Raw genomic sequence first — 23,392 nt, forward strand, 5'->3', positions numbered from 1 at the left:
GTTGTAAAGCTTGAAACTCTGAAACTGTTAGAAGAAAACAGTGGGAAAACCTCCAAAATATAGGTATAGGAAAGGATTTTCTAAACCAGGCATTAATTGCTCAGGAAACAAGGGCAAGAATTAGCAAATGGGACCTCATTAAACTAAAAAGCTTCTGTACATCAAAGGAGGCAACCAGGGAAGCTAACAGAAAACCCACAGAATGGGAGAAAATCTTCACCAGCAACACATCTGACAGAGGTTTAATATCCAGACTATATAACGAACTCAAAAAACAGAATCAAGACTCTAGTAACCCAATTAAAAGATGGGCTAAGGAGCTGAATAGAGAGTTCTCAAAAGAAGAAGTAAAGATGGCTATGAAGCATCTTAAAAGATGTTCAACATCACTAATAATTAGGGAAATGCAAATTAAAACCACTTTAAGATTTCACCTTACCCCAGTCAGACTGGCTAAGATCAAGAGTACAAATGATACCAAAAGTTGGAGAGGATGTGGGGAAAGAGGAACACTCAGGCACTGCTGGTGGGACTGCAAACTTGTTCAACCCCTACAGAAAGCAGTGTGGAGAACTCTTAAAAAACTATAAATGAACCTACCATTTGACCCAGTTATGCCACTCCTTGGCATATGCCCAAAGAACTCATCCTATTGCAGAGACACTTGTACATCCATGTTTGTTGCTGCTCTTTTCACAATAGCTAAGAGATGGAAGCAACCTAGGTGTCCCTCAATTGATGAGTGGATAATGAAAATGTGGTTCATTTATACGATGGAGTTTTACTCAGCAGTAAAGAAAGATGAAATCATGAAATTTGCTAGTAAATGGATGGAACTAGAAACTGTTATACTAAGTGAAGTAACACAGACTTCATAGACATACACAGGTGCCATGGATCCAAGTGCAACTGATTATGACTAGTAATAATCAGATACATACAGATTAGAGATGGCATGCGCCAACATCTCAGTGTTAGTAGCAAAAACAATGAGTCTTTCTGCAAGGAACAATATATTCTAAAATGAAATGGAGATCTTTTTTAAAGGTTAAAAAACTCATTCAATTTTATGTCTTACAGGGCTTATACTGAGTTCAATATTGTATAACTGTATTAACTCAACTGTGAACCTAGAAACTTGCATCCACTTGTGAAAGATATGTACTGTTGCTCTGGGAGTGTGTTACTGAATATATTAAATCTGTAGTGAAATGCTTCTTCTAATCATGTAGTTATTAAAAATTAAAAAAAAATAATTAGTAGATGTGAAAAATATTACCATTGAAATCTTCCTGATGACTTTATATCCATGCTCAGATGCCAAGGAGCTCAGAAAATAACTGACTATCACTAGTAATAATCAGATATATAGAGAGTAGAAGAAACACATGTGCAAAAATCTTAATGTCTATTGCATTGAAAATGAATTTTTCTGTATGAAACTATTTTAATAATGAAATGGAGATCTTTTTTAAAGGTTAAAACTTCATTTAACTTTATGTCTTGTAGGGATTATACTGAGTACCATATTGTATAACTGTAATAATTCAATTGTAAACCTAAAAATTTACAGCCAATTCTGAAAAAGATGCATCTAAGCTCAGAAAATTGTTATTAAATATATCAATGCTGTTGTAATGAAATGCTTCTTCTAAGTATGTGGTTATTAAATAAATAATTAACAAAAAAAGTAAAAAAATGACACAAGTAAAAAATAAAAAACTACAAATTAAGTAACAATAGCTGTGGATCTGTGACTTTTTCTGCCAAAGTTCAAGTATTTTGTCTTATTATTTATGAAGGAGGAATACTAAAATATTACTATTGGAGATTTACCTAAATATTTACAATACATATACTTTTCATAAATCAGATCAACCCAGAACATTTTAAATTAGCAGATTCTCCTTTTTGTTGGTTTAAAAATTTTTTTTTTCAAATGAAATGCAAAGTGTAGCAGTAGGAGAGTGGAAGAAACTTTGGTTTTGAATTCAGGCAGACTTGAGTTCATTCCTTTATTTTGCTATATCCTTCAGTTTCCTCATTTGGAAAATATATCCAAGACTGCGTGCCTAAGAGGTAGCTGCCCATAGGATTAGATATATTAAAATAAATGCCCTTGCATGTGAATACTAGCGATCCTCGAGAGAGGACAGATTACGCCTTAAAAAAAAAAAAAAGACAGAAAAAAATGGACAGAAAGGTGCAGATTAAATATTACAATGTGTTTAGTGGTAATCTTTTTCCTGAAATCTGCTTCCATAGCAGTACTGACTTACTACCTCTCATACTCGCAAGGAGAAAAAAGACTTCCTCAAGTAGGAAGAGATAGGACTTGTAGGGAAAGCAAGAGGAAATAGCTTCAAGTTCCTGCCTTGATTTCCCATCAATGGTGGGCTATAACCTGGAATTGTAAGCTATAAAGTTGCCTTTGTTGGGATATTTTATCAAAGCAATTGGAAATGAAACAAATAGAGTGCTAGCCCAGATGTTTTCTATCCTGAAGTGCAGGGACATGTATTGTGCACTAAAGTTCTCAATCATGGCTTATGAGACCAAGTACATCAGCTCAGTCTGGGCCAGGCCCAGGTCCTATGAAAATAATTATTAAAATCTTTAGGGAAGTAAAGAGATGGCTTAGACAGTAAAGTGCTTGCTTTAGAAACATGAATTTGGATCCCCAGTACCCATGTAAAAAGCAGGATGCAGAACACCTAACTATAATCCCAGTGCTGGGGAAGAGGAGACAGGAAGATCTCTAGGACTTGCTTTCCAGTCAGTTTAGCCAAATCCAGTGAGCTCTAGGTTTAGTGAGAAACTCTACCTGAAAAAATAAGGTGGTGGCCTTGCATGGTAGCACATACCTGTAATCCCAGCACTTGGGAGGCAGACAGGCAGATCTCTGTAAATTCAAGGCCAGCCTGTTCTACATAACGAGTTCCAGGCCAGCTGGGGCTACAGGGAGACAGTCTCAAAAATAACAACAACAACAACAAAAAGATGGAGAGTTATTGAGAAAGAGGCCAAATATTGGCTTATGGCCTCCATATGTACACATGTGCACACATACACAAAAATGTTCATACACATATTTTTAAAAGTTTCTAGCTGGGTGAGGTAGCACATACCTTTAATCCCAGCACTCAGAAGGCAGAGGCAGGTAGATTTCTGTGAGATCAAGGCCAGCTTGGCCTACATAGAAAGTTCTAGGCCAGCTAGGGTTATAGGGAGTCCCTGTCTTTAAACAAACAAACAAACAAACACAAAGTTTCTACAAGGGCTGGTTAGATGGCTCATTGGGTAAGAGTACTGACTGCTCTTACAGAGTTCCCAGGTTCAGTTCCCAGCATCCAAGTGGCAGCTAACAATCATCCATAACTCCACTTCCAGGATATTCAACACCTTCTTATGACCTCCTTGGGCTGGCTTGTAGCTCACAGTGATTCATTTGCCTCTGCCTCCCAAATGCTAGGATTAAAGTCATGTGCCACCATGCCTGGCTAGAGATTGTTTTATTTTATTTTTTATTATTTTTATTTTATGTGTATGAGCGTGTTGCCTGCATGGTGTAAGTGTACCCATGTTATGTAGTGCCAACAGGTCAGAAGAGAGAGGGTCAGATACCCTGGAACTGGAGTTATGGATGTTGTTAGCTGCCATGTGGGTGCTGAGAATTGAACCTGGGTCCTCTACAAGAGTAACTAGTGCTCTTCTGAGCCATCTCTTCAGCCCCTAGAGATTATTTTTAAAAGAATATCAAGTTTCACTACTTCATATTACTAGTAAATTTGAAGACTTCATTTGGATTGATACAAAGTGGACAGAACATGGATGTAACAGAAGTACAATTACCACCTTAAGTACATTGAAGTTATAGGGAGCTTTTTTTTTTATCCCAGAGAAATCCTTTCTATAGTGTCTTTTTTTTTTTTTTGGTCTCTGTGAGATAGGATCTCCCTGTATCCCCGGCTGGCCTGGAACTCGCTATGTAGACCAGGCTGGCCTTGAACTCACAGAGATCCACCTGCCTCTGCCTCCTAAGTGCTGGGATCAATGGCATGTTCTACCGCCTGGTCTCAGCCTGCTTTCTTATACAATACAGAACAACCTGCCCAGGGGTGGCACTGCCTACAGAGTGCTGGGCCTTCCCACATCACTCAACAATCCAGAAAATATCCCACAGACATGGCCACAGGCCAGCCCAAAGGAGGCAATTCCCCAATTGAGCCTTCCTCTACCCAGGTGTGTCAATTTGACAACTAAAGCTATCCCGCACAAGTATGAACTGACCTACTACTGGATTTTGAGGTGCTTAGTTCTGTTATCAGAGGTTTTTGTAAAAGAAAGGATAAAAATGGGGGTATGTAACATAATAATGATTAAATATTGCTTTTTTTGTTTTTTGTTTCAGTTCCAGCTCCTGGCAGATTTACTAGACGAGTATCAGGTATGTATTCTCTTTTATGGCATACTACTAAAAATTCTATTTTAAAATACAGATTTTTGGGGGGGGGGTCTTTTTGAGACAGGGTCTCCCTGTAGCCCCGGCTGTCCTGGAACTCACTATGTAGACCAGGCTGGCCTTGAACTCACAGAGATCCACCTGCCTCTGCCTCCCGAGTGCTGGGATTAAAGGCGTGCGCCACCATACTCAGCTTATATTACTATTTTTAATATCCTAAATTATGCTGCCATTAACTTTTCTCATATGACTTTTTGAATTATCTCCTCAGTTACAATGCTGAAAGTGGCATTCGTTGCTCAGAGACTGTATGTTGCCTTGACTTTTTTTTTTTCTCTCTTTAGACATAGTGTACAGGAAGTGGAGAAGTGGCTCAGTGGTTAAGTGCATGTAATACTCTTGCAGAGGACCCATGTTTGGGTGGCTCACAACCACCTGAAACGCCAGCTCCAGGGGATCTGGATGCTTCTGGCCTCTATGAGCACCTGCACTCATCTACACATACACACAGATACACACAAAATTAAAAATAAAATCTTAAAAAAATAGAGATAGTGTGCTGGACGTGGTGTCTCTATATGTCTGTCTAGAGACAGAGTCTCATGTAGCCCAGACTGGCTTTGAACTCACTATGAAACTAGGATGGGGCCTGGAGAGATGGCTCAATGGTTAAGAGCACTGACTGCTCTTGCAGAGGACCCAGGTTCGATTTCCAGCACCCACATGGCGGCTACGAACCATCCTTAACTCCAGTTCAGAGGAATCGGAAGCCCTCTTCTGACCTCTGTGGCATTGCATGACACAGATACACTCACATACATACAGGCAATACACTAATACACATAAAAATAATAAAGTATTTTTTTTAAAAAAACTGAAAAAAGGAGCTGGAGAAATGGCTCAGCAGTTAAGAACACTGGCTGTTTTTGCAGAAGACCCAGGTCCTAATCCCAGCATCCACATGGCGGCTACAAACTGTCCTTAACTCCAGTTCCAGGGGAATCTGAAGCCCTCTTCTGACCTCCGAGGCATTGCATGACATGGGTGCACTTACCTACCTGCAGGCAATACACGCATACACATAAAATAAAAATAATAAATAAATTTTTAAAAATTAAAAAAAAGAAGCTAGGATGACCTTAAATTTCTGATTCTCCTGCTTCTACCTCCTGAGTACTAGGTTTATGGACATGCACCACCATACCCAGTTTATGACTGGGAATTAAACCCAGGGCCTCAAACATGCTAGACTGTATCTCCAGCCCTGTATCTGAACTATCTTAATAGCCTTATGAGATCATGTTTTACTCTTTACATGGTTCTGATATTATCATCCTCTCTTACCACTGAAGAGTTCAAGGGCCAGGGGTGCTGAAACAGAATGTGAGTAGATAAATTCAAGCTCAGACCTCAGTCAGCATTTTGTTAAACATATGCCGATACCTTCTTAGCTGCTGTCCTTTCTTGTTATAAGCACTGGAATTAAAAAGAAGTGCCTTCAAGTTCTGTATTCTACAAGAATAATAGCATCAAGTGATAAATATATTGAAGATGATTCATTAATTCTTTTTTTTGTATTTTATTTTTATTATGTGTATGAGTGTATTGCCTGTATGTAGGTAAGTGCGCCCGTGTCATGCAGGGCTTGAGGAGCTTAGAAGAGGGCATTGGATCCCCTGGAACTGGAGTTAGGGATGGTTGTTTAAGCACTGTTTTCTTTTGGTTTTGAGACAGGATCTTGCTGTGTAGCCTACCCTGTCTTCCAACTCATGACAATCCTCCTGCCTTCAGCTTTCCAGGTACTGGAATTGTAAGTATGCACTACCACACCTGGCCTAAATGCTGCTTTTTTGATACAGTTCTAAATTAATGTTAACTGTCTTTGAAATGTTAGTATGAGTCTATTGATTTCAAAATATCAATGATAAAAAGACTTTCATTTATTAAATATATACATTGAAGCTTCAAAGCACATTAATCAGAAATCTGCATGTTGGCATCATATCATGTCTCTGAGTGGTAATGATTTTGGTAATGATTGTGATAGTTACTAGTCAGTGGGAATATGGTACTGTATTACTTTTTTTTTTTTTTTTTTTTTTTTTTTTTTTTTTTTTTTTTTTTTTGTCTTTTTGAGACAGGGCCTCCCTGTAGTCCCAGCTGACCGGGAACTCACTATTGTAGACTAGGCTGGCCTTGAAATCACAGAGATCCGCCTGCCTCTGCCTCCCGAGTGCTGGGATTAAAGGCGTGTGCCACCACGCCCAGCCATGTAGCACTAATTTTTAAGTGATGATGTTCTTCACTTAAAAACACTGCCTTACAAGGCTTATGTGCTTACAATGTACTAAAATAGTATGCTGTTATCTTTTTACTCCCATAGTTATCTTAAGCTGATATATTACTAATAAAGTAATTTAGCAATACAGTGGTATGGATTAAATTATGCCTCCACACCAAATTAATATGTTGAAGTCATCCCAATACGATTGTATTTGAAAATAGGCCTTTTAAAGAAGCTATTAGGGCTAAAGTCATAAGAATTGAGCCCTAAGTCCTGGACAGATGATTCATCAGTTAAGAGCACTGGCTGCTCTTAAAAAGGACCTGGGTTTGATTCCTAGCACCCACATGGTAGCTAATAACCAGCTGTAACTCTAGTTCCAGGGTGCTCTCTTCTGGCTTCCACAGGCATTACATGCATGGGCGTACTTACATACATGCAGGCAAGACACTCATACGCATAATAAAGATAATTTGCAGCAATAATGCAATAGGACTGATGTCTTTATAAGGAAGAGAGGGGCTGGAGAGATGGCTCAGTGGTTAAGTACTGGCTGCTCTTGCAGAGGACCCGAGTTCGATTCCCAGCACCCACATGGCAGCTAACAGCTGTTCATAACTCTAGTTCCAGGGGATCCAAGGCCCTCTTCTGACCTCCGTGGGCATTGTACAACTCGGGTGCACTTCCATACATGCAGGCACTATATTCATACACATAAAAATAAATGAATAAAATAATAATTTTTTATTTTATTTATTTTTATTTTTATGTGTATGAGTGCACTGCCTGCATGTACGTGAGTGCACACGTGCCGTGCATTGCCCACGGAGATCAGAAGATGGCTTTGGATTGGATTCCCCTGGAATCTCTCCAGTCCCATAAAATAATTTTTAAAAATCTTATTTTTATTTTATGTGAATGCATGTATTGCCTGCATGTACGTAAGTGCACCCATGTCATGTAATGCCCGCGGAGGTCAGAAGAAGTTGTTGGATCCCCTGGGACTGGAGTTAATGACAGTTGTTAGCTGCCATGTGCTGGGATTCGAATCCAGGTCTTCTGCAAGAACAACCAGTGTTCTTAACTGCTGAGCCAGCCCCCCATAAATAATTTTCATAAAAAGAAATGGAAGGGCTGGAGGGATGGCCCAGTGGTTAAGAGCACTGACTGCTCTTACAGAAGACCGGGGTTCGATTCCCAGCACCTGCATGGCAGCTCCGAACTGTCATTGACTCTGGTTCCAGGGGAATCTGATGCCCTCTTCTGACCTCCGAGGCATTGGACGACATGGGTACACTCACATACGTGCAGGCAATACACTCATACACATAAAATAAAGATAATAAAATATTTAAAAAAAGAAAAAAAAAGGAAGAGAGCTGGGAAGTTGGTAACATGCTTGCACATCAAGCCTGAGAACCTGAGTTTGGATGGATTTCTGGCACTCCATAAAAGCTTAAGTGTGGCAGCAGACATCTGTAATCCCAATGTTAGGAAGGCTGAAGACAGGTGATTCTTGGAGATTGCTGGCCAACTAGCCTTGCTGAATCAGTGAGCTCCAGGTTCAGTGAGAGACCCAGTCTCAAAAATAAAAAAATAAGGTGGTGATTGATAAAGCTAACCAGCATTGCCGAGTATGGTGGCACATGCCTTTAATCCCAGCACTTGGGAGGCAGAGGCAGGTGGATCTCTGTGAGTTCAGGCCAGCTGGGGCTATAGGAAGACCCTGTCTCAAAAAGACAAAAAAATAGAATATGCACACTGAAAACATGCACATACATACATAAATGTAATGTATACACATACCCCCCACCCCACACACACAAGGTAGAGACACCAAAAGTGCACATACACTGCAAACAGAACATAGAAGGACACAATGGAAAGGCAAACTGTCTACAAGCAAGGAAGAGGCCTCAGGAGAAATGAGATCTGCCTGTTGCTAGGACCCTTATCTTGGACTTCCAGCCTACAGAAATGTGAAGAAATAAATATCTGTCCAAGATACCCAATTTATGGATAATCTGTTGTCATTTTGTATAATATCACATTACTGATAGTTGTTATCTGTTGGAGAACTACAGCACAATTTCCTTAAATGGGGGCTGTGCTACATACAAGCTTTAATCTTCACTTTCAATAGATGTTGAGAATCTTAGGACATAAACTGTGACTCTTGAGGCTTTGTGGGGACTCGAACAGACTTCTCTAGGCAACTTGTGCACTGAGACAAGCTTCCTGATGTACAGAACAATTTTGACAACAGTTAAATTGTATACTTAAAATACTTTTAGGTCTGGAAGTATAGCTCATTTATAAGGTATATGCTTAGCATGTATGAGGCCCTGAGTTGAATCCCCAGTACCAAATCAAAAAAAAAAAAAGAATGAGAAACAAAAAAAAAGGGGGTGGGTGGGAATATAGGTCAGTGGTAGAAGACTTGCTTAGCATGTTTGAGGTTCTAGGTTACATCTTCCCTCCCCTATGCAAAGCAGGAAGTAAGTTGAGACTCGGGATCAGGAGGAAGTAGATTAGATAGGTCACTTGGGAAGAGTGCAGAGGGAGATGAGTATAGAGTTCTAAAGAAAAGGGAAAAGCCCAGTGGCATTTTGGTACATGCTTATAAGCTTAACATTTGAGAGGTAGAGGTAGGAGGATCAGGAGTTCAAGGCTGGTCTGGGCTGTATGAGACCCTGTCTTAAAACAACAGCTGGGTGTGGTGGCACACGCCTTTAATCCCAGCACTTGGGAGGTAGAAGTAGGGGGATCTCTGTGAGTTAGCAAATCCAGGCCAACTGGGGCTACAGGGAGACCTTGTCTCAAAAAGATTCCCCCCCCAAACAACAACAAACCCCATAAAAACAGAAGGAAGGAAAAGGACATTATGCTAAGTGAAATAAATCAGTGACAGAAAGACAAATACTGCATGATTCCACTTATATCGGGTATCTAGTCAAGGGGCTGGGCATGGAACTCAGTGCTAAAGCACTTGGCTTTAAGGCCTCTTGGTTCCATCCCCAACATTTTAAAAGTAAGTAAATAGGGCAGGAGAGATAGCATAAGTAAAAAGCATGAGGCCCTGAGTTTGATCCCCAGAATTTATGCTGTGTGTGGTTGTGTGCACTTGTAATCCCAGCACTGAGAGCTAGGCAGATTCCTAGGGCTTGCTGGCTGGTCAGACTAGCCTACTTGGTGAGCTCCAGGTTGGTAAGCTCTAGGTCAGTGAGAGACCTTGTCTCAAAAAACAAGGTGGAAGCTGGGTGTGGTGGAATACACCTTTAATCCAAGCAAAGTTAAGAGCAAAACTGTGATTGAGGATAGCATCGAGAAAAGAACAGCAGTTAAAAGACTTGATAAAGAATAGAACCAAAAATAAATATAGAGGGGGGTGGAGAGATGGCTCAGGAATTAAGAGCCCTGACTGCTCTTGCAGAGGACCAGGGTTCAGTTCCCAGCACCCACATAGCAGCTGTCTGTAACTCGTTTGCAGGGGATCTGACGTCCTCTTCTGACCTCCTTGGGCATTGCATGACATGGGTGCTCATACACATGCAGGCTCATACACATAAAATAAAGAGGTAATAAATAAAATATTTAAAAATTAGAATTCCTGAAAACCAGAACAAATAGAACAGAAATAATATTTCAGAGAATTCTCATTTACTGTTTTTTTTTACTGTGTGGCAGGCATTTGTTTACTTGAGTGCTTAATGACTGCCTTCAGAGGGAGAGAGTTAGGTCCATTATACAGAAGGATGGAAATGGCAGTAAATCACTTTTGGTCACACAGCCATTTCAGATAAGTGGGGACTTACTAAAAGGAAACTTTCCCCAACTGGAAAGGGCTGTATTGTAGAGAGGGAATAGGATTACTACATCATAAGCAACATCAATGACCATATCTTAATCATTCCTTAATGAGCTTTAGTATGACTAAAGCTCCTTAATGAGCTTTAGTATGACTGAGCTTTAGTATGTCGCCTTGACTTGCCTGGAATTCTCTGTATAGAGCAGGCTGGCCTTAAACTTACAGAGACCTGTATGCCTATGCCTCTCTCTCCCGAGTGCTAGGACTAAAGGTGTACAGCACCACACTGGGAACATCCTGGAGCATGCAGATCATTCTTGACAAAACATTTTGTTAGTGAATACAAAATCCATTAAAAAAAAATGCTCTAGTTCAAGTGCACCCTGGTCTATACAGCAAGTTCCAGGCCAGATGGGCCTATGGGGAGACCCTGACTCCTGACCAAAAAAAAAAAAAAAGAGAATTTTTTTTTTCCCCTACTACATGGGCTAGCAAGGTGGCTTAGTGGGTAAAGGTGCTTGATCTTTGGCATTCATATGGTGGAAGGAGAGAACTGACTTCCACAAGTTGTCCTCTTACCTCCATCCATGTGCCTTGACATGTACCCCTCCAAAACAAATGTAATAACTTTTTTTTTTAGTTCACTAGATAATTCATTTTATATTTGCCAGTAACATGAACGGGCAAGGTTTAAAAGTAGTATTTTATACTTATTTCAAATTTAAGGCCTTCTTTCAGTCCATCTTTCTAGTAAAAATGTATTTGTTTACTCACTTTAGCAGTAAACTCAAAGGAGTTTTGCAATTCTTTTTTTGCTGTTGGAATATAGCCCAAGGAGGGTTGATAGATTATATTTAGAAGTTAAAACAATTCTTTCTCTATGATTGTTACCAGGTTGATATGTGATTCGTTTGTTTCACTTTGTATTTAGTTTGGGGTATTTTTTTTAATATTTTTATTTTATGTGTATGCGTAGGTAAGTGCACCCATGTTGTGCAATGCCCACAGAGATCAGAAGAGGCTGTTGGATCCCCTGGGACTGGAGTTACGGAAAGTTGTTAGCTACCATGTGGGTGCTGGGATTCGAACCCAGGTCTTCTGCAAGAACAGCCAGTGTTCTTAACTGCTGAGCCATCTCTTTTTATGTGTATGAGTGTTATGCCTGCATGTAGGTAAGTGCACCTGTGTCATGGAATGTCCACGGAGGACAGAAGAGGCCATTGGATCCCCTGGAACTGGAGTTACAGACAGTTGTAAGCTGCCATGTGGGTGCTGAGATTTGAACCCACTCTTCTACAAGAACAACCAGTGTTCTTAACCGCTGAGCCATCTCTCCAGCCCCAAGTTTGGGGTATTTTTTTGTTTTTGTTTTGGGACAATGTCTCCCTCTCCCTTTGTCACCCTGACTGGCCTGGAATTCACTATGTAGATCAGGCTGTTCTCAAACTCGGAGATCCACTTGCCTCTCTGCCTCCTGAGTGCATCACCACTCCGAGCCTATATTTAGTTTTAGAGTTCCCTTTATCCTTATCAATTTAATTTTCAAAGTAGATGAAACATTAAAATGGCCTAAATGCCACAACTTCTTAAAAGAATTTCCTTGAAGGGGTTGGAGAATATAGTACAGGGACAGAGCTTGACTGCTAAGCCTGATGCCAAGGATTTGATCCTCAACACTACCAATAAAGTTCCCTTAGAGAAGTCTTCTCCCTTTTCTGATCCATTCTTGTGGTGAACCTTTTTCCTATTTGGGATCACCAAGGAGGTAAGAAAACAATTTCGTTAGTTTCTGGCTATCCGTTTAGAAAAAATTAATGTTATATATAATGTTTTCTTACTATTCCTAGTTCTTTCTCAGGAGGTCCCTTCTCATGGAAAGACTATTTATACTCTTCTTCATTGGCTATTCTTACTTCTTTTTCCTTAGAACTCTCTCTTTTTTTAGGGACCTGGGTGTGTGCATATGTATGTGCATGCTTGGAGGCCAGGTCAGCTTCAGGTGTTATTCCCCAGAAGCCATGAATCTTGTTTTTGAAATAGAGTCTCTTACTGGGACCTGGGGCTCCCCAATTAAACTAGGCAGGCCACCAGCAAGTTCCAGGAATCCTCCTAATGTCATCTCTTCAGTGCTGCTTTTACAAGTGTGAGCCATCATGTCTGGCATTTTACATGGTTTCTGGGGATCAAACTCAGGACTGGGGCTGGAGAGATGGCACTATGCTGCCCACACTGGGTCACAAGTCCTGATCTCATCATGATCTTTCTGCTTTAGCACCCATGTTGTGTAGTGCCTGTGGAGTTCAGAAGAGGGTGTCAGAGTCCCTGGAACTAGAGTTACTGATGGTTATTAGCCACCATGTGGGTGATAGGAATCAAACCTGGGTCCTCTGCAAGAGCAGCCAGTGCTCTTAAGCTCTGAATCATCTCTCCAGCCTCAGAGACCCGTGTTTTAAAAAAAAAAAGTTAATTCTTGGGGCTGGAGAGATGGCTCAGTGGTTAAAAACACTGGCTGTTCTTGCAGAAGACCCGGGTTTGAATCCCAGCACCCACATGGCAGCTAACAACTGTCCAAAACTCCAGATCCAGGGGATCCAACAGCCTCTTCTGTCCTCCTCGGGCATTGCACAACACGGGTGCACTTACCTACATGCAGGCAATACATGTGTACACATAAAATAAAAATTAAAAGAATATTTTTAAAAAAGTTCTTATTTTTAAGCTCTGCATACACATGATGATTTTGAACTATTTTAACGGATTTTTTTGTATAATTATCTCCATATCCCTTGTGTTTCATACTTGATGGTTTTTACCCTGCTTCGTAATTCAGCAGAGATAGCACTTTCTTTTTTGCGGTTGTCACGACAGTAGGTTTTCATAGGCAATATATTTTCATCATCTTTCTCCTACTTAAGAATATCGATCTCTAGGGAGCTGCATTTTCAGCACCTAAAAGAGTATCTGACACTAGTAGGCACTTAATGTATTTATTAATTGAAAGAAGAATTTAAAAAGATTTCTAGGAGCTGGAAAGGTGGCTCAGCAGTTAAGAGCACTGACTGCTCTTGCAGAGGACCCGGGTTCAATTCCCAGCACCCACATGGCAGCTATTAACTGTCCTTAACTGCAGTTCCAGGGGAATCCGAAGCCCTCTTCTGACCTCCTCGGCATTGCATGACACAAGTGCACTCACATACATGGCAGGCAATACACTCATACACATAAAATAAAAATAAACAAATTAAAAAAGATTTCTAAAACTTTAGAGCCAGGCAAAGAGATGCAGGCATTGGAGAGAGAGGCAGGAGGATCTCAAATTCAACACCAGCCTGAGCTACATAATGATAATAACATCTCAGAAAAAAGTCATTACTACTTTAGAAAACAGCGAAGGAAAGCAAATTATATTCACTTCCTATTTTTTCCTAAAACCACCCCTTTTAATTTCATTTTTTCCTCTTTATTTTTTTTCTCTCAATTTTAGTCTGTGCAGAGGCCTATAACCCTGATGAGGAAGAAGAAGATAATGATCCAAAGGTAAGAACTAAATAAAGCAAAACTGTTAAACTGAATTGTATTTGCTGCCAGGCATGGTGGTGCACACCTTTAATCCAAGCACTTGTGAGACAGAGGCAGTGGGATCTCAGTGCTTTGTATACTAATGAAAAAAAAAATTAAAAAATCTTTATGAGATACCATTTAAAAATTTTTTTTTATTTTTTATTTTATGTGTATGCATGTATTGCCTTCATGTAGGTAAGTGCACCTGTGTCCTGCAATGCCCGCGGAGGTCAGAAGAGGCTGTCAGAGCCCCTGGGACAGGAGTTATGGACAGTTGTTAGCTGCCATGTGGGTGCTGGGATTCAAACCCCGGTCTTCTGCAAGAACAATCAGTGTTCTTAACCACTGATCCATCTCTCCAGCCCCGTGAGATACCATTTTTTATGCAACAGATTGAAACCAGTCCTGGTTGAGAGTTTGGGGAGAGGCACATAGCTGTTGTTGCAGAAGCCTTGATAAGTCAAGCCAGCTAACTCAGCAGTTACCTTCAAGAGAATTCTTCCATTTTGAACAGTTCAATCCTTTCCAAGGGTGTACAAATGGAGACTGTTGCACTGTTGTAATAATGAAAAAAATGGAAACAACCAAAAGTGACTTTAAAGATTATCACAAGGACTAAATTTTGTTATACTCAAAGTCACAGAATCCAAAGCCATTGAAAAATGACTATTTAGAACAGGATTTAATGGCATAGAATGTATGTTTGTATAACTTTCCTTTTTTAGATTATTTTGCTAAATAAAAATAAATAATGCATTTGTTTGTATATTGTATAGAGAATTATATCTGGAAGGATATACCCTGGATGTTAACAATGCTTGTGGTGGGATCCTGGTTGATCTTTTTTTTTTTTAAACTCAGTTTTAAATTTTTTTGTTTATTTGTATTTTTATTTGTATGAGTATTTTGCCTGCATGTATGTGTGTGCAGTGCCCATAGAGGACTGAAGGGGGCATCTGATCCCCTGGAACTGCAATTACAGAACCCAGGTCCTCTTTAAGAGCAGCAAGTACTCTTAACTGTTGAGCCATCATCTCTCCAGCCCCTAAAACTTAGTTTTAAAACTTTTTCTTTTTTTTTTCATTTTGGTCGTTTTGAGACAGGGTCTCCCTGGCCTGAACTCACTATGTAGATCAGGCTGGCCTTGAACTCACAGAGCTCCTCTTGCCTCTGCCTTCCAAGTGCTAGTATTAAAGGCATGAACCATCATGCCAAGAATTTTAAAACTTTTGATCAGTTGACATTACTTTTTAAAATTTTTTATTTTATGTGTATGAGTATATTGCCTACATGTATGTAAGTGTACATGTGTCGTGCAGTGCCCACAGAGGTCAGAAAGCGGCATCAGATACCCCCGGAACTGGTGTTACAGATAGTTGTTAGCTGCCACGTGGGTACTGGGACTCAAACTTGAGTCCTCTACAAGAACAGTCAGTGCTCTTAACCACTGCCTCTCCAGCCCCAACATAAATTACTTTTATGAAAGAAAGTATCAATCATCATTTTAAAGAGTGATGTTAACAGAAGATACTTTCATGGTCTGTCTTGTATTCCTCAATGTGAGTAACCTATAAAGAATTCTGAAATATTCTAATGATAAAATGCTACTATTGGGTGATCAAAAGAGACATGTAGAATTTTTTAAAAAAATTTAATTCTGAATATTGTAAAATTCTTGATGACTTTTAAAACTTAAAACATGGGGGCTGGAGAGATGGCTCAGTGGTTAAGAGCACTGACTGCCCTTGCAGAGGACCCGGGTTTGATTTCCAGCATCCCGCGTGGCAGCTATGAACCATCCTTAACTCCAGTTCCAGGGGAATCTGAAGCCCTCTTCTGACCTCTGCTACATTGCATGACATGGGTGCACTCACACACATGCAGGCAATATACTCATATACATAAAAATAATAAAATATTTAAAAAATATACTTAAGCTGGGCGTGATGGCGCATGCCTTTAATCCCAGCATTCAGGAGGCAGAAGCAGGTGGATCTCTGTGAGTTTCAAGGCCAGCCTGGTCTACATAGTGAGTTCCAGGACAGCTGGGGCTACAGGGAGACCCTGTCTCAAAAAAAGACCAAAAAAACTTAAAACATAACTTTCCCTAATTTCATATTGCAAATTTATGGAATTGGTTCTCTCTTTCCACCTATACATGGATCCAGGGATCAAACTCAGGTTGTCAGGTTTGCACAGCAAGTGCCTTTATCTGCTAAGCCATCTGACTAACCCTTCAAATATTGCAAATGTAACATAACATTTCTGGTAATGGTAATGCTTAAGACATAGCTTAATAGGACTCTCAATTACAAAATCAGTGTTAGGTTATACTATATCTTTTTTAGTTTAGCAAACATTTATTGTCTATAATAATAGTTTTAAAGCACCTACTAAGTTCAAGGTACTGTTTTAGAGACACTACATATATTATTTAATCCTTATTGCAAGTAATTTGTAAATACCATACTGTGCATAATATTGTTAATAATTTTTTTTTAATTTTGTTTTTGGAATTTAAAAAATGTGTATGAGTGTATTGCTTGCATGTATATAAGTGCACCTATGTTGTGCAGTGCCTCTATAGGCCAGAAGAGGGTGGGTGTTGAATCCCCTGGTAATGGAGTTTCAAACAGTTGTTAGCTGCCATATGGGTGCCGGGAACCAAACCCAGGTCCTCTGCAAGAGTGCTCTTAACCACTGACCCATCTCCCCAGCCCCCTTGAAATTAAAAAAAAATGTGTATGAATGTTTTGCTTGTGTGTATATCAGTGCACCATGCAGGCAGTGTCCATAGAGGCCAGAAGAGGATGTTAGATGACCTTGAACTGGAAATATAGACGGTTGTTAGTTGCCCTATGAGAGCTGCAGACTGAACCCTGGCCCTCTGCAAGAAAAACCAGTGCTCTTAACCACTGAGCTATCTCTCTAGCTCCTGTTGTTAATTTTGTTTTGTTTTGTTGTTTGCTTTTGGTCTTTTTTGTGACAAGATCTCCCTGTAGCTCTAGGGGGCCTGGAACTTGCTATGTAGACCAGGCTGGCTTCAGTCTCACAGAGACCTGCCAGCTTCTGCTTCCCAAGTGCTGGGATTAAAGGCACGTGCTGTCATGCCTGGCCTGTTGTTAATGTTTTAACTCTAGCTTATATAGCTTTTATTGCCTTACCATTTCCATGTAGTTGTCAGTAGACAACATGAACTCCTGATTATGTTCTTCAGAATATTCTTTTCCACCCACAGTTTTTCCCAGCTTAAATCATAGTAACCCCATTGTTCAGTTACTCAGACCTCGAACTTTGAAGTCACCCTTAACTCCTCTCATGCTTTTTCATAACTGCATCTGATTTTTCAGTAAATCAATGGGCTCTGTCTTCAAAATGTATACAGAACTCTGCATCTCAGAACCTCCATGGACACCACTGTGGTCCAAACCACCCCCAGCTGGCACTGAGATAGTGTAGCTTCCCAGCTTCCACTCTTTTCTCCCTCTATGCTGCTTTCACTTAGCAGCCAATGTAATCCTTTGAACATTAGTCAGCAATTCCTCAGTCAGTACCCTCAAATTGCCCCCAAGTTGTTAGAGCAAGTTCCAGTTGTTCTATGGTCTACATTGTCATCTGTGATAATCCCTCCCCTACCAGCGTGGTCTTCTGATCCTTCCCTTTCTCTACATCAGTTGCATCCCTCTCTTGGTTACTTTTCAAATTTGCTGTCACCATAAAATGCCTTGCTCTTCCCACAGAGATCACCACATGACTCACTTTCTCAGGCTGTACTCACTTCCTTGAGATTTTAACACAACTGTCCCTTCCTCACTGGGGCCTCACCTGGCCACACAGACACATACTCTCACATTTCTTACCTTCTTTGCCTAGTTTTTCTCCTTCATCTTATCAGTCTCTAATGTACTTTGTGGCCTATTTAATGTAAGGGCATACAATTTTATCTATGTGTTGTTCACTATTGTGTCTCTAGAGCTTGGATAGTACCTGGCACCAGGTAGATGCTCAATATTTATTGAATGAACCATTTATAACCTTCTGCTGTACAGACGAGAACTCCCAAAGGACAGCTGGCTTCAGGGTAGTGCTTGGCAGTCCTGTATCACATTGCTTCTCTATATCCAGCATACAACTTAGTGATTTTTGTAGAATTAAAGTTGTAGAAAACATGTTCTTTCTTTTTCTCACTTTTTTTTTCCCCTGGTCTTTTTGAGACAGGGTCTCCCTGTAGCCCTAGCTGTTCTGGATTCACTGTGGAGACCAGGCTGGCCTCTTAAACTCACAGAGATCCGCCTGCCTCTGCCTCCTGAGTGCTGGGATTAAAGACATGTGCCACCACACCCGGCCTCTTTTTCTCACTTTTTAGGAGAAAGAAATGCATTAGTTTTTGCTTTGTTTTGTTTTTTTGGTCTTTTTGAGACAGGGTCTCCCTGTTGCCCCAGCTGTCCTGGAACTCACTATGTAGACCAGGCTGGCCTTGAACTCACAGAGATCCACCTGCCTCTGCCTTCCGAGTGCTGGGATTAAAGGCAGCCTCTGCCAAGCACAGCCGGAAATACATTAGTTTTTAAGTAGGTTACTTTTACATGGAATAAAATAATTTTCTTGGCTTTATTTCAATTGACAGGTGATTCATCCTAAAACTGATGAACAGAGATGCAGACTTCAGGAAGCTTGCAAAGATATTCTCCTTTTCAAAAACCTTGATCAGGTAACATTGATTTTAAAATATTTTTGATATATTGATATTTTAGCTTTTATCCTAAATGACATTTAAGCAGATTTTAGCATCTTAGCCAAGTTGTATTAGGCATGCAACTTTAGATTCATTTTATTTTATTTAGTTTATTTATTACTCTTATTTTATGTGTCTGAGTGTTTTGCCTGCATGTATGTAAGTGCACCATGTGCATGCAGTGCCAGCAGAGGCCAGAAGAGGGTGTTGGATCCTCTGGAACTGGAGTTATGGACAGTTGTTCACTGCCATGTGGCTGCTGGGAATCTAAACCAGGTCCTCTGGAAGAACAGCAAGTGTTTTTAACTACTGAGCCATCTCTCCATCCCCCAGATTTGTTTTATATACAAATGTTTTTATTCTATTGATCATTATAATGCAGACGTGGTTTTTAAATGTCTTTTACTATATTTCTGTCCTACCTTGGTACTTCTTCAGGATAAAATCAGTAATTTAGCAACTACGCAGTTTAGTTTTGCTGCCAGGAAATGATCAGTTTACATGACCATGTCTTAGTTTGGAGAGTCTGAATTTATGTTGTAAAGGGATTAATTTCTCCAGAGATAACTACTATGTGGTTCTTTTAACCTAACAGCTAACCCACTGGAAGTATGTAATTTCTTAAACCTCATGTATGGGGTACCTCTTATAATGACTTCAAGTTGTATGTTTCTGAAAGATTTCACACAGGATGTGTGACTTAACTGTTCTTTCTCTGTCTATATTTCTGTCTCTGTCTCCTCTCTCTCTCCCCCCATCTCCCTCTCCCCCTCCCTCCCTCTCTCCCTCCCTCCCTCCCCCTCTGTCTCTCTATGTCTCTCTCCCCTCTCTGTCTGTACTATGCCTGTTTCTGTGTCTTTGTGTACCTGTGTGAGGGCATGTGTGTTTGGAGGCTTCAGGTGTCATTCCTCAAGTGCTTTCCTAGTTACTTTCTATTGTAATAAAAACACTGACCAAAACCAGCTTAGGTAGAAAGAAAAGTGTTTATTTAATCGCACATCTCTCAGGTCACAGTTCATCACTGAGGGAACTCAGGGTTGGAACTCAGAGCCAGAACCTGAAGGCAGGAGCTGAGTGAAGCACAGACCATAGAGGAATACTGCTTATTGGTTGGCTCCTCTGGCCTGTGCTCAGCCTGTTCTTATCCAACACAGGACCACCTGCTCAAGGGTAGCCCCATCCACAGTGGGCTGGGCCCTCCCACATCACTCAGCAATCAAGAAAATGCCTCACAGACATGGGTATAGACAAATCCAATGGAAAAAATTCCTCCAGGTGTGTCAAGTTGACAACAGATGCTATCCAGTACAGGTGCTATTCACCTTGCTTTTTGAGACCGTATCTCTCTTTGGCTTAGAGTTTGTCAATAGACTAGCTGGCTGGCCAGTGAGCCTGAGAGAGCCATCTGTCTCTGCCTCCCCAGTGCATGGATTAAAAGTATGCTCCTACGCTGGGTGTGGTGGTGCATGCCTTTAATCCCAGCACTTGGGAGGCAGAGGCAGGCAGGCGGATCCTCTGAGTTTGAGGCCAGCCTGGTCTACAGAGTGAGTTCCAGGCAGCTGGAGCTACAGGGAGACCCTGTCTCAAAAAGACCAAAAAAAAAAAGTATGCTCCTACACACCAAGATTTACATGGATTCTGAGGATTGAGCTCAGATCCTCATGCTTCCCAGGAATACACTTTATTAACTGAGCTTTCTCTCCAGCCTTTGTCCTCCTTTTGGTGGAGGGGCTAGAGACAAGGGTTACCTCCTAAGAACATGTATCTTAATACATTTGGCATGTTATAACAAAGCACCATGGTTTATAGACAATAGAAATTTATTTCTCACTGTTCTGGAAGCTGAGAAGTCTTAACATGAAGATACTAGCAGATTTGGTATCTAGTTAGAGGTCCACTGCCTGGTTCATAGATGGCCATCTTCTCTCTCTGTCCTCACATGACAGGAGGGAAAAGGGAGCTCTCTGAGGTTTCTTATAAGAGGATTGATAATCTTCATGAGGGTTATACTCCACAGGATCTAGTCACTTCCCAGAGAGACCCTACCTCTTTTATTTATTTTTTTTATATTTTATTTATTCATTCATTTATTGTCTTTTTGAGATGGTCTCCCTGTAGCCCCAGCTGGCTCGGAACTCACTATGTAGACCAGGCTGGCCTTGAACTCACAGTGATCCACCTGCCTCTGCCTCCCAAGTGCTGGGATTATCACCTAATTTTTAAAAAATATTTTATTTACTAAATATGTTAAAGCTGTAGTGAAATGCTTCGTCTAATCATGTAGTTATTAAAAATTTTTAAAAAATGATTAAAAAATAATAATTCTTCAAAGCATAAAAACTTGTTCTATAATAATTAGTAGATGTAAAAGACATTACCTTTGAAATATTACCATTGAAATGTACCTGATGACTTTATATCCATGTTCAGATGCCAAGGAGCTCAGAAAGTAACCAACTGTGACTAGTAATAATCAGATACATAGAGACTAGAAACGCATGTGCACACATCTTAATGGCAATTGCATTAAAAATGAATTTTTATGTATGAAACTGTGTATTTTAATAATGAAATGGAGATCTTTTTTTAAAGGTTGAAACCTCATTTAATTTTATAGGGTTTATACTGAGTACAACATTGTATAAACTATAATAATTCAACTGTAAACCTAAAAATTTACAGCCAATTTTGAAAGAGATGCATCTTAGCTCAGAAAATTTTTATTGAATATGTCAATGTTGTTGTAATGAAATTTTTCTTCTAAGTATGTGGTTATTAAATAAATAATTTAAAAAATCTTATTATTTTTATTTTATGTGTATATGTTATTGCCTGCGTGTAGGTAAGTGCACCCGTGTCATGCAATGCCAATGGAAGACAGACGAGGCTGTCAGATCCCCTGGAACTGGAGTTACAGACAGTTGTTAGCTGCCATGTAGGTGCTGGGATTCAAACCTGGGTCTTCTGCAAAAACAACCAGTGTTCTTAACTGCTGAGCCATCTCTCTAGCCCTCACCACCTAATTTTTTATTTTATGTATGTGAGTATATTGTCTGCATGTGTGTAAGTGCACCAGTGTCGTGCAGTGCCCACAGAGGTCAAAAGAGGGTATTGGATTCCCTGGAACTGGAGTTTGGATGGTTGTTAGCTGCCATGTGGGTGCTGGAAATCGAACCCAGGTCCTCTGTAAGAGCAGTCAGTGCTCTTAACTGCTAAGCCAACTCTCCAGCCTGACCCTACCTCTTTTAAAAATTTTACTTTTGCTGGGCATGGTGGTGCATTCATTTAATCCCAGCACTTGGGAGGCAGAGGCAGGTGGATCTCTGTGAGTTCGAGGCCAGCCTGGTCTACATAGGGAGTTCCAGGACAGCTGGGGCTATAGGGAGACCCTGTCTCAAAAAGACCCTCCCAAAAGTTTTAATTTTTATTATGTGTGTGTACATGTGTGAATGCAAATGGCTAGAGTCCAGAGTTTAGAAGGGCTGTCGATCACCACGTACTGGCATTACAAGCTGCCTGATTGGATGCTGAGAGCTGAACTTGGGTCCTCTGCAAGAGCAATGTGTACTCTTAACCTCTAAACTATCTCTCCAGCCCAACCCTACCTCTTAATACTATCACATTGGGAATTCAGTTTTAACATCTGTGTATATGTGTGTGGTATATGTGTGTATACATGTTTGTGTGTATTTGTGCAAATATGTTTGCCTGGTGTACATAGAGGCCAGAGTTTGATGTCAGTATCTTTTCTCTATCACTTTTCACCTTTTAAAAAAATTTATTTATTATTTTAATTTTATATGTATGCGTATATTGCCTGCATGTAGGTAAGTGCACCCATGTCGTGCAATGCCTGCTGAGAACAGAAGAGGCTGTCATATCCCCTGGAACTGGAGTTATGGACAGTTTTTAGCTGCCATGTGGGTGCTCGGATTCGAACCTGGGTCTTCTGCAGAAACAGTCAATGTTCTTAACTACTGAGCCATCTCTCAGCCCCACTTTTCACCTTTAAAAAAAAAATTTTTTTTGTCTTTTTGAGACAGGGTTTCCCTGTAGCCCCAGCTGGCCTGAAACTTGATATGTAGACCAGGCTAGCCTTGAACTCACAGAGATCCACCTGCCTCTGCATCTCAAGTGCTGGGACTAAAGGCGTGCACCACCATACTCGGCTATTTTAAAATTTTTTATATTTATTTAGTGTGTGTATACATGTGTGTATGCATGTGTGTGGCACAGCATACATATAGAAGTCAGAGGACAGCTTTCAGAAGTTGGTTGTCTCCTTCTACTATGTAAATCATGAAGATCAGACTCAGGCCATCAGGCTTGGCAGCAAATACCTTTACCTGCTGAGCCATCTTTCTGGCCTTCTACCTTAATTTTGGAGACAGGGTCTCCCACCAAACCTAGAGCTTCTTTATTTATTTGCTTGTATTTTATGTGTATGATTGTTTTACCTCCATGTAAAGTACACCACATGTGTGCAGTGATTGCAGAGGCCAGAAGAAGGCATCGGATCCCCTGGAATTGGAGCTATGGATG

General features: G+C 40.4%; 1 protein-coding gene across 1 annotated transcript in view; it reads left to right on the plus strand.

Moving 5' to 3' along the window:
- The window catches only part of Prkar2a (protein kinase cAMP-dependent type II regulatory subunit alpha), a 91,361-nt gene that overhangs the window by 24,764 nt on the left and 43,205 nt on the right, over positions 1 to 23,392 (plus strand). Inside the window, exons 2-4 of the mRNA XM_008853227.2 lie at positions 4,412 to 4,447; positions 14,039 to 14,091; positions 18,743 to 18,826. Of these exons, the coding sequence (XP_008851449.1) occupies positions 4,412 to 4,447; positions 14,039 to 14,091; positions 18,743 to 18,826 (173 nt within the window). The remainder of the gene's footprint in view (positions 1 to 4,411; positions 4,448 to 14,038; positions 14,092 to 18,742; positions 18,827 to 23,392) is intronic.

This window comes from Nannospalax galili, unplaced genomic scaffold, assembly GCF_000622305.1.
Source record: "Nannospalax galili isolate Female #2095 unplaced genomic scaffold, S.galili_v1.0 scaffold786, whole genome shotgun sequence".
In the NCBI taxonomy this organism is placed as follows: domain Eukaryota; kingdom Metazoa; phylum Chordata; class Mammalia; order Rodentia; family Spalacidae; genus Nannospalax; species Nannospalax galili.